This window comes from Dicentrarchus labrax, unplaced genomic scaffold (genome assembly GCF_905237075.1).
Source record: "Dicentrarchus labrax unplaced genomic scaffold, dlabrax2021, whole genome shotgun sequence".
Lineage (NCBI taxonomy): Eukaryota > Metazoa > Chordata > Actinopteri > Moronidae > Dicentrarchus > Dicentrarchus labrax.
The window spans coordinates 20,929,240-20,941,493 of NW_026136723.1; the positions used below are offsets into that span (position 1 = coordinate 20,929,240).

General features: G+C 39.4%; 1 protein-coding gene across 2 annotated transcripts; it reads right to left on the bottom strand.

Annotated features, from left to right (window-relative positions):
- Nucleotides 1–1,166: 1,166 nt before the first annotated feature.
- On the bottom strand, nucleotides 1,167–10,488 carry csnk2b (casein kinase 2, beta polypeptide). Of its 2 annotated transcripts, none has more exons than XM_051391623.1 (7): nucleotides 10,396–10,488; nucleotides 9,655–9,736; nucleotides 8,712–8,814; nucleotides 7,462–7,577; nucleotides 6,457–6,532; nucleotides 6,033–6,222; nucleotides 1,167–3,579 (listed from the first exon to the last, which is right to left on the bottom strand). In XM_051391623.1, the coding sequence occupies exons 2-7, from the start codon at nucleotides 9,724–9,726 to the stop codon at nucleotides 3,489–3,491; spliced, it is 648 nt and encodes a 215-aa protein (XP_051247583.1). In that variant the 5' UTR covers nucleotides 9,727–9,736; nucleotides 10,396–10,488; the 3' UTR covers nucleotides 1,167–3,488. The 2 variants fall into 2 exon arrangements, with proteins under 2 accessions (XP_051247583.1, XP_051247582.1); XM_051391622.1 differs by having other exon boundaries at nucleotides 10,335–10,471.
- Nucleotides 10,489–12,254: the final 1,766 nt, after the last annotated feature.

The following is a 12,254-nucleotide window of genomic DNA, read 5'->3' on the forward strand; positions in this document are numbered from 1 at the left end:
CATGTGGAGAGTGGAGCCTCTAAAAAGGCATATTTTCTATCAGCAATACATATTTTTATTGCGTGTGGTCTCAGTCTCTGTGGCTGGCATATTTCCTTAATAGTTGTATCCGCTGTAGAGAGGCATCCCAAAAGAAATGTCTGAGAGGAAAATGGTGCAATATGGCTTCTGGGTGTGGCAAAGCAGAGACAGAACATTTCACAGGATAAAGTATGATTATTTCTCTGCAGTCTCAGTAAGGGCTTTTGTTTCCAGCCCCCAACACACAGACACCTCTCATTATTCAGCAGGCCATTAGAGGAAGACAGTCTGCTCTCCCACAAAGTCCTAATAGACACGACTACAAAAACCAGGGATTCCTCTGCACTAAGTTGAAAGGAGTTGCTGAAATACGGGGAGGAGGTGGAGAAGAAGAAGGGCAGGTCCCGAGCTGTGGTTTGAGGTTATCCTGAGTCATGAAGGAACCTCCTCCTCCTCTCCCTCTGGAAAAACTGACAGGGTACAGCCACATAAAGACAACTCAGCCCTGCCAGTCATTTTGCCAAAGACAGCTGCTGTGCAGAGGGGAAAAACAGTTCATGAGTCATATGTAAAAAAGCCCTACTATAGTGTTTTCTTGCTGTTTGTGTATCTATGGCTTAAACTGGATATTTTAAAATTAAATTTGTATTTTGCTTCTTTTTTTTTTCTCCACTGACTTTTTTTCATGTACATAAAGAAAGCCCAAATGACATCCAAGAGCTAATTTAAAAATAATTACATAAGCCTGACTGAGATCTTATGATCGGGTCAGTGAAGTTAGATGGTGTTTCTTTGTTTTGTGTGTGTTTGTGCGTGTTTCCCCACCAATGCCGTTACTCAGAGTCATGTGAAATGCCACTGCAACCACACCCAGAAGCCAGACAACCATCATTCTCCCTCGGTCACCACAGGAAATCTTCCTACAAAGCTCATAAACAAACATATAGACTAAGAATGCAGATACAGCCTCACACTTCTTCTGTGCTACATTATATTTTCTTATTTCAGATTTATATCTCAACTGCAACAAGCAGTGCCTCCAAAGTATTGAAATGTGGAAATATAAAGCTTTTCAAAGCTCTCCGCTGACACTCTGTGGCAGGGAGGCAGAACTGCTGTCTTAAAGAAAACAAAGCACAAAAGAGTATGAAAAGAAAATAGAAGTTTATTGAGAATTCTGAATCCTGCTCACCCTTCCACAGTAGCAGAAAGACAACAACACAGACAAATATTTGTTAAAATCTGGACACATAAATACCGCTTCTCTTGTATCATGAAATCCAAAAAAACAATCTGTTCCAGTCACACAAAAATAAAGTGGAGAGTGAAGGGAGGGGCAACTGAGTGTCTGCCCCGCTGTTTCAAAAACAAACCAAAAAAAAGAAAGAAAAAGCGGCTGGTGGTCTGACTGTCTCTAAACCTGAACATAAATAATGAGACTGTGCTGTGGAGACACCCCAGTAGGATCAGTGCAATGGTGGAGTGAGCTGAAGGATTCAGATTGTCTAAATTCCTCTTTCTCTGAGTCTCCTCCTTGATCTTTACAGGAATAGTTTGATATTTAGGGCAATATTAAGAGTGACACCACTCTCAAATATTAAGCCACTACCAGCAGACGGTTAGCTTAACTGGAACCAGGGAGGGAGACAGCCTGACCAACATCTCCACTGCTCACTAACGAACGCATTTCTTGTTTGTTTAATACGCACAAAAAGCCTAAAAACATCAATTTGCCATTTTCTCAGGGGTACGTTTGTGCCGGACTACTTCTTGGTTGGGACTGGTAACTTCCTGGAGTCAATACTGGTTGCCTAGCAACTGCTAACTAGCACACAGCCCCTGTAAAATGGCAAAAAAAAAAAAAAAAAAAAAAAGGCTTTTATAAATTACAAAAAGACTTGTACAGAAATGAGATATGTGTTAATTAGTGAGGTTTAGAACTGCTGGTAGGAGCTAAAACTTGACATAGTGGTGTTACAGGTGGTTATGTGCCGGTCTTGGTGAGGACCAGTAACTTCCATGAGTTAACACTGGTTGCCTACCAACTGCTAACCAGCGGATAACCCCTATAAAAAAAAAAGGCAATTTATTGATTTTATGCTCACACTTTATAGGAATTAACTGAGGAGATATATTGTGGTGATTAGTGAGCTTTAGAGGTGCTGGTAGGAAGATTTTGCAACCTTTCGGACAGAGCCAGGCGATCTTTACGTTAAGTGAAGCTAACTGGTTGCTCGTGGTAGCTTCATATTACCATATAGCCGTATCAATCCTCTCATCTACTCTCTGCCAGAAAGCAAAGCGTATTTCCCAAGATGTCAACCTATTTATAAAAAAGGAGATGGAGCTACGAGGGAAGGGCGGTGACAATACAAACTCAGCTAAGCCCGCTACAGCAGAGGGGCACACGTCTCGCAAAAAAATGTAGCACAGGTTATATTTTCACTTAGGTACCAATACAGACATTTGTTTGACACACGCACAGACAGCTGGACAAATGACACAGGCTGATTACAATTGTCTGAACGATTCAGAAATTCATGTTAGTTTAATCTATTTCTACTTTACGTCTTCTAACAGCACAAAGAAGAAAATCAACTAATTTTGCTTGTGCCTCTTCAAGGGAAAAAAAAACAACAATCTGGGTGTTTTTCTTCTTCTGAATCTTTTTCTTCTTCTGAATCTTAAGGCAAATTCTACAGAATGCTTTGTGTAACAACACATCGAAACATCAGACAAACCAGTAAGCAAATGTAAGAAACAAAACGAGTGATGCAGAAAAACACCCGTCGCCACCGTCCAAACTGTCTCTGCGAATGCCAGCCTGAGTGTACATGCATTGGGGGGGGCTAATAGGGAGAGGTTCCAATGACGGAGAGGGTTTACCACCACCCTTTACCAAACTGAGCCAAATACAGAACAAACACAGAGCCAGAGTTGGAAACTGACCCAGTCATTGTACTTTCAGCTTTCCGTCCCTGGACATAAAACCCTCTCTACAGGGAGAAGTTCCCTGTACCGTCACCCACCCGTCATATCATTCTCTCATCAGTGTGCTCGTAATGTGAGTGAACAGCATAAGCAGCATGGACTCCTTCCTCTTACCTCACCTCCTGTTTTTTTGGCACTGATGAGTTTGGTAACGTACGTGCATGGAATCCCAAGTGTGTGGATGCATTTATTTATTCATTTTTTAATGTATGAGTGTATGAGTGCGTGCGTGTGTGTGTGTGTGTGATTAAGATCATGGCTGTGCGTTTTTCTGTCTCGCTCACACTCAAAAATCTTTACACTTTTTCATTTGCCCTAAACTAAACCAAAATAATACAGTCTTCAGGGTGGGGAGGGGGCATCTGAAAAGCTTTCTAGAATGCAGGTGACCCCCCCCCTTCTGATGATAATTCTTTCCTGTCTTCTGTCTGCGAATCCTCCTCCTCCTCCTCCTCCTCCTCCTCCTCCTCGACGCTCTAGCGGATGGCCTTGACGGGGCTCTTGAAGCTGGAGGCTGCTTGCAGCTGCAGCTGGTAGGCCATGGGGTGGATCTTGAAGCCGTACAGCCTGGAGAAAGAAGAAAGTTGCGTGAGCATTTCTTCTGGCCAATACAATACAAATATTGATATATTATTACACAGTAAAGACAAGCACACTGAAATTGATGGGATTGTTTACATTTGTGATCAGTGATGTATTTGCTTTTAGGGAGAGAACAGGGATGTATAAGTTTAAGCTGTTTGTACTGTCTACTCATGGAGACATTTTCTGTAAACAGACATCACAAAAGAACGATATGGGATGCAGGAAAAGGACACGGATGTGAGAAAAAAGTAGAATTTGCGCCCTGTGGATGAAAATCTCGGCCAACCAGTCCAGTAGAAGTTTATATCCATGTCTGTCCAGACTCATAATATATGTATTGATGACTTACAAGTATTTTTGGCTAAATGGAAGATATCACTATATTTATGGTAAATATGATTTCAGTGAATCTACATTTTTGAACTGATTATTTAAGGATTATGATAGATGTATTGGCTAATAATGTACTTGATTACTATGTAAAGATGGATTCTTATAGGAGTATATCTATACTAGAAGTAGAGCTTTTTTTCTCTTCTTTTTTTCTGTTTTCTCTTGGTATTTTTCCGATGCGAAGCCTCTCTATGAGCTGCGGGTGTAACTCACATACGTTGTTTGCACTCACATGATTCCGATGACGCTTCATAATTGAGAATGAGGCAAGAGGTGAGAGGATGAGATGGAAAGATGAAAGCCCGCACTGTGCTAGTTATTGTTTACTCATTGTGTCGTCCCAGTCAACGTGTGTGAGAAATCTGAAGTTGTCTAATTCATTCTTAGATTATGGCTAAAACCCTATTTTTAGGCCACAATGACTCTATTCCTGAGTTACCGCAACTGAATAATGGCCAAAAAAAGATTTTCCTGGACATTATGTGTCAGTGAATTTGAACTTTAACCTTCTGGATAAAAATGTCATCACTCTATTGTTGTATCCCATTAAGCGCTCATAGTCATTTTTACTGCATCGGTTCTTGAGTATGTAATCCCTGGTAACAAAAACACTGTAGATTTACCAAATTTAGTCAAATTAATGTGGGAATCAAGTATTGCAAACTCCCCAGACCTGAAACAATAATCAATTAATCAATCGACAATTCAGGCTTCCAAAGTTTCTTTCATGGTGAGAGTGGTAGACACAGTGCAGTACATCAGAATATGTATTCAAAATGAATGTGAAGCAACCACGTCACACTTGATAGCAGAGGTGGCAAAAGTGCACAGTCTTTACTCAAAGGAACTTCAGAAGTACAAATACTTTTTAATTTCTTTACTCAAAGTATAAAAGTAAAAAGTACTCTCTTGGCTTCTCTGAAGGAAATTTTTACCGGCTGTTTCTGCACAAAGCTGAAACTTCAAATGCAGTTGAGTCTCTCTCTCTTCTGTTATGTCTTGTTACGTCTGACATGTGTGATACTCACAGTTCTTGATGTTGGAAAGGCGTGAATTCCTCTCAAATGCATTAAAACTAGTGCTGTCAAACGATTAAAATATTTAATCGCAATTAATCACACATTTTTATCTATTCTAAATGTCCCTTGATTTCTTTTTGTCCGATTATTTTTTCTCATTTTAATGCTCTCATCAACATGGAAAAGTGGATCGGCTTGCTTTGTGCAAATGTTCTTATTGAAAACAACATTGGCATATACTGTAGTGTTCAATTGACGAGGGGGCGGAGAATTGGCATCAGCTGTGTGTTTGGCCATCAAGTGGTATTTCAGACTGGACGTGCTGCGATGATAGCTCAGTTCACAACGACAAAACACCCAGATCACTTTGGTCTTGTCAATGGAACCATTTGGCAACTTTTTAAAAGTAAACTTTCCATTCAGAATATTGTTGGCATCCATTTCGGCGTCTCGCGCTCGCCATCCACTCAAAACGTAACGTCTACTACTCCGATACAAGTGTGTGTGTCTGTTGTTTTGTTTCTTGTCTAGCTAGATCCGGTGTGGTGTTATAGTTTTTCTAACATTACTAGTTGTTGCAACAGCATGTGAAAAAAACTACAAAGTGTGCTAGGCCAAACAGAATGTTAATCTCGCGATAAAAAGATTGACGCCGTTAATATGGGTTTGCGTTAACGCTGTTAATTACGCGTTTAACTGACAGCACTAATTAAAATTAAAGTAATGAGCCTGTTCTGAAAATATATAAAGTAAAAAGTACAGATATCTGTGTAAAATGTAGCGGGTAAAAGTATAAAGATGTACAAATACCTGAAAAAAACAACTTAAGTGCAGTGAAGCAGTGAAAATATTTGTACTTACTTCTGCTTGATAGTTTGATTAACTATGACTGCAATCATACGCAATTATATAATTTCCCTCTCCACCCTTATTACAGCAACCCGTGTAAATAGATTACTGCTAACAGTGCATCACAGTGATAGTCTATGGGAGCACACCTTGAGTTCAACCTGTCGTACTAACCTTGGGACAAACTGGTTGGCGGGCCTCTTGGGCCTGTACTCGGGGTGAACCATGAAGAGCATGTGGGGGAAGCCAGTACCAAAATAGGCTCCATCTGTGTGGTGGTGCCTGGAGGACTTGGGTGTGTAGACATCCATACATTTAGGACAGTACAGCTTCACCATGGCCTCTCCTGGGATGTCTGACAGACCTGTGGAAGAACAGGAGGAGGAGCAGAAGAAGGAAGAAACTGCCTTAGCTATGAACTCAATTACATTTCCTATAACCAAGACTATTGATGAATAGAAACAAATGGTTTGGAGTGGATTTCGAAGTCTGACACAGGAAGACAGATTTGATGGCTCCAAAAGTCTGCATTAATCCTGTCTTGTGCTAAAACACTTGTGTAAAACATATATACGATGCATTTAATCTTTTTACTTACCGATAGGAAGCATAGGCTGATTCTCACAATAGACCCGGGGGCAGTAACCAAAATCTCCCTGTTGATACTTCTCCAACTGCAAGTTATAAATCAAGAGATAAAGAGTCAATAATAAAGAATTATAGGTAGCAAAGAGTTCTTATTTTACAGCTCATTTAAAAAGGGAGTTTACAAAGGCTGCAACTCAGGTCATTTACACATCCTTTTAACGACTAGCAAAACTGCTAGTCCATCTTCTGTGCTGCATTTTAAAATTTAGAGCAAGAAAAATGCACCCTGATAATGTTCAAACTTTGTGAGTTCAGTGTATGAATACTGTAAAGATGTAAATACAACATTGTTTCTGTTAGTTTGTCCACCTATGTTTGATGACACAGAGATCCTGGTACTTTGACCAAAGTAACAATCCAACAAGCACTAAAAACTTAAGACACTTAAAGGAATAATTCAACATTTTGGGATGTATTTGCTTTCCTGCCAAGAGTCAGCATATTTCCACAAAATCTCAAAATATTCTGGATTAATAGTTGTGTAATAAGACACAAACATTATCATTACCACACTGAACACGAATCATATCACATGTTAAAATAAATGCAATATGATGTTCTTACCATATCGTGCAGCCCTAATCTATTATCAGAATAGGTGCTGTTTAGTTAATTTTAAACTAATTTATCATCATTTTAGCTCTACATCGTTTCATTTTCTTTTATAGCAGAAACACCAAGAATTTGCTGCTTCCAGCTCCTTAAAAGTGAAAATGTTCACAATTGTCAATCATTTTATAGACTAAATAAATAAATCATGAAAATAATCAGCAGTTTTATTAATGATGAAAATAACCCAGGTCACATAACCAGCATTATCACCCCTTTTACTGAATATATAAAGTCAGCAGCAGTGTCTAAACTGACATGTAAGTATTTTTCACGCTGTCAAGTAAAACGTGATGGAGAAACAGCTTTCCTAATGCAGACAGTGGCGGATTTTGCTGGCGCCTACCATCTGTGCGATGCCTCGGTTAGTGAGGATGTAGCGTGCGTGGATGAGGCCGTACAGCATCTCAGCTGCCTGCTCGATCAGGTCACTCTGGTTGGGATTGTCCTCCAGCTCCTCATCTGAACACACAAGGAAAGAGAACATTGTTGGTGTCCACATGTCTTTATAGAGTTGCATACAGATTTTTCAGGGACAGGGAATATCATCAATACAACAGGGCTCTTATTAAATATAAGAAAAAAATCATTTTGAAATCTTTGAAAAGGGAATAAACAAAGATCTGAGGGAGACTGAAGCGCTGCTGAATCAACTCTGATGGTTTCATGGATGCTGTGAAAATGTACAATGATTCAGGGGATAAAAAAAAGGAACCGTACTGCATTTCATAGTATGTGTAATCATCTGAACAGGAGGGAAGCAACCTGTGCAGCAGCTGAGCAGGTTGAACAAGAGAATGCTGATCAAATGTTCATTCTCATCTTTATTTATTATTAGACGTCATGTGCAACAGAGCTCCACATGATACAAGATTAAAAAGAGCAGCACACGTTCCAGTCAGGATCACTAATGAAAGTCTCCTGAATGAAACACCGGCAACTCCTTTACTCTTTCCTCTTGATCTCTGTTACACATGTTAGCTGGTGAATGAAGATCGACATTTAGTCTCACAATTCAGTCTGAAGCTGTTTAAACATTCTTCTGCTGATGTTTTGGGAAAGTTCTCTCTCTTTCCAGACAGTTACCCATGGGGCGGCAAAAGTTCAGTCAGCAGGGACTTGGCTTTGGAACAGTATGCAGTGTTGACTGGTAGCTAAAGAGGTACCTCCTGGGCACTGTTTGGGTGCCCTTGAGCAAGGCACAGAAGCCCTAGCAGGGCACCCTGAATGTGTGTGATTGTATTTTGGCCACATGAGTGTAAACATTTTAGTGAACAAAATAATAGACCTCTCTGACATGAAATCGTAGGGTAATCACAGGTGTACCAGTGATACTACGGCAATCAGGGGTCTGTTCAATTTAGTGTAGCAGAGCCTTTCTAGTGAGCCAACATGCACAGTTACAGTCTCTTGACTCTGTTTGACCTTAATGGAACAGAACCATAACTAATATCATTGATAACACCTGTGTTTACTCTACTATTTCATGTCTAAATGGCTGCTGTTAAAAACATTTATTTCCCCATTGTGGATTAATAAAGTAAATATTCTTCCTCAACCAGTACAATAAAAAACTAATGAACATATTATACAGACCTGGTTCAAGGTCCAGGATCATGTCCAGGGCCTGGCGGTAGTGAGGAACCTGCTCATTGAGTCCTGTCAGGTTGAACTTGTCCTGGATGTAGTCTTCATCCACCTTTAGTTGGAGAAACCAGATGAGAAAACGGATTATTTGTTAAGAACTAACCATTTTGTATTACAGATAAAGCCGATGCCAAAAGGTAAATAGAAAGAGTTACTAGTATCTATAATAAATCCACCTGTACATACACATGACGAGATCCCTTCTAAATGTGATACCAATATGTGACATAACATAGTCACAAACTGGAGTAATCTCTTCAGGGCCAGTATGAACTGGACTAATGATTACAGTGATCAATAACTCCTTGAATGTACATGTGGCAGTACTGTTTTAAGCTTAACTTGAAAAGTTATGAAACTATTTCTTAATGACCAAGTAGTTAGAGAATGATGAGGCTGAGGGTTACTGGAAGTATGCTGAAAATACAAACGCACAGGTTTGGAAAAACAATGTCAAGCAAGTCTATGTTGACAAAAAACATGATTTATTCAGACACAGAAAGGTCTTTTTTTTTTTAAGTCAGAGCATGTAAACTCAAGAATGTAACATGACTGCTTCCTTGCTTGTATTAACTTTAATAATTGTTATTTTACAGTTGCTTGAGGATATTTTTTCTCCAACTTATAAACCATTAAGACTTTCTCCTGCTACCAAGTAAGTTTGTTTTATTACCATTCACATTCTTCCTATAACAAGTTTAATGAAAGAATCTGGAGGATATTCATACAAGACCTGGTACATAGTTTTCAGTCCTAGTCCTCGGTTAGTGTCCCTATGTGTGTTCAGTGCACACATTTAATATTCTGCCAATTATTTGAACTTAATATCGAGACTTCGATGCATGGATGGCAACAGTAAATACATTCACGTTAAGAAGAGACAACAACTCACCTCACAGAAAAACTCATTCCCCCTCAGTCCACAGAACCAGGAGATCCATGACACTTCCTCTGAACTGCTCATCTCTGAAGACCTACAAAGAGAGAGGTAAAAATACTCGATGCATTAATCGATCAATCACATCAACACTGATTCACACTATAACACTAACGCTAACTACACTTACAGCTTCTAGAGTCAAGCTCGCACCTTTAAGGGATTTAAATTATTCCTCATGGACTATTAAATGTTGGCGTTTGTCCTAAAATGAGACTGTGACATCATGATAACAGAGTAACTTAAACTATCTCTATGAAGCAATAGTTACTGCCTGATAAAGGCTAGGCTAACTGGCTAGCCATCACTACCACTTCTAAATCTATTTTCCCAAGCTTGCAGTTGCAGTACAAGTTTTTTTTTTTTTCTTTAATCCGTCAACAACGTTATATTATTAGTGATAAACCCCGACATTAAACGTGCGGTGCGGCCACACGCAACGACAAACTGTCCATGTAGCCAACGTTAGCTCGCCATGCTAACCCCGCTAGCGGCTAGGACCCCAAAAATGAAATTCAATATGGCGCATCGTCAGAAAACGGGCCTCATGACAAAGATAAGCTCTTTTGGGAGCTCCCCCTGGCTCCGGGTTTACACCTCCCGATAGCGTAACGCGAGTCATTCCGCGAACTTACCCGGCGTTTGCACTTTTACACTCTTGAAAAATCCGACAGATGAAAAATTTAGCAAGCTCACCGGTGTAAATAAGATGGACACCGCCTCCCACTTCACCCTGTAGGTTACGTTCTTCCTCTTCCTCTTCCTCCCGTGAGGCGAAGGCAGCGCACAGTGGCCATAATGCACTGCTGCCACCCACTGTTTATTTAGGGTATTACATGTTTACACGTCCCAACACTGTTTTCTATCCCCCCCCTTTTCTATCATGGAGTAAAGTGACATATTTTATGGACATTTCATGTTATACTTAATGCGTAAGAACAAACAGTACAGAACAACTTATGAGCTACACAATGAACCCAAATAAAACACAATAACTGCAGGAAGTTGGTGGATGAATTTGAGCAGATTATTTCCTGTGAATATTGATCAGAGAGGGGTCGTCCTGATATTTTTAGGAACTTTTTATACAATTCTCTGTCTATATCATGTTTTTTTTAATAGATTCTTTTAACAATCATACATACTTAGACTTAATTTCCCCTGACGCTTGGTCATTGTTCGGTTAGCTCTTTGACTGTTTTATCTGCATACTTTTCTACTGCAGGACAAGGCTTTGTATCAGAGAGTGAAGGCTCTGTGAATATAGCTTGTGTTCAGGTCTTAAAAGTTTAGATCTTAAATTATGTTCTAATATTTAAACAGTTATTAAATGTAGTTGTTTTTCACGTAACCAGACGAAATGCTGACATATAGGCATACTGTGTACATTTTTCAAGTTTTCTTACTCCCCTGAAAATCAAGAAGGCCTCGCGACCCCCTGTGAATCTCTGGCGCCCCCTAGGTTTACAGCAGGTGTCTCAAACTCAAATTGGCCTCGGGGTCACCGCTGGTAGTGTCGTCTCATAGGATCATTAAATGAAGGCCCAAAACCTGCTCTCTTCTTATCAACCCTTTGCATACATTTGCAGGCACCTCTGACCTTTGCCACTATTTTGCACCAAACAATATACATTTTTTAAAGGTCCAGTGTGTAACATTTAGGAGGATCTATCGGCAGAAATGGAATATAATATGAATGGCTATGTTTTCATTAGTGTATAATCACCTCAATATAGGAATATATGTTTTTGTGCAATTTGCAACTACACCGCTACATACTGGTCCTTTAAAATAGAATTGTATTTTTTATTTTAATTGCATATGAAGGGGTAGTTTGAACTGATATGGAGCAACTAGAAAAAAATATTAAAAATAATAATAATCTTGTGGGCCAGATTGTATATTTTTGAGTTTGAGACCCCTGGTTTAGCACCTGATGTTCTATCCTTTACCCAGCAGTGCCAGAATTAGCTTCAACATGGGGGGAACTTAAACTTCCTTTCAATCTCAGCCTAACCTACAGTTTTTGTAGAACTAAAATATGGAAAGGAATCAGTGTTTCCTCTGGATGCCCTCGCTCTCTAGTTTGTGGCTGTGATCATGATTTCATTTCACTTCTTCAACCATAGTAAACCAAAAATTTACAAGTTTTGGTTCCTCTTCACTATATTACAAGCACTTCATGAAGATAATACATCTCTTTTCTTTGTGAAGATAACATACCTAAAACTATATATTACTATGTAAAACATACTTTATATTCGCCACATCTTCTAGCTTTTTACTAAATGTTGACTTTGTAATATTTCTGATGTGGTGTGGTAATCTTACATTATAATAAGTAATGATGACTGTGTCCGCAGGATTGTATTTAAATTAATGTTGGGACAAAGTATGTTCCTTTCATGAAGAACGTTTTGTTCACCGATTAAGTAATAATAAAGGCCGCATTCCATTTAGGTGCGTCACACCTACATTTCATTAAACCGCCATTGTCATTAATTAAACCTGATTTTCCTGCTATGCCCTGTCGAAACATGTGCCCTGAAACTGAA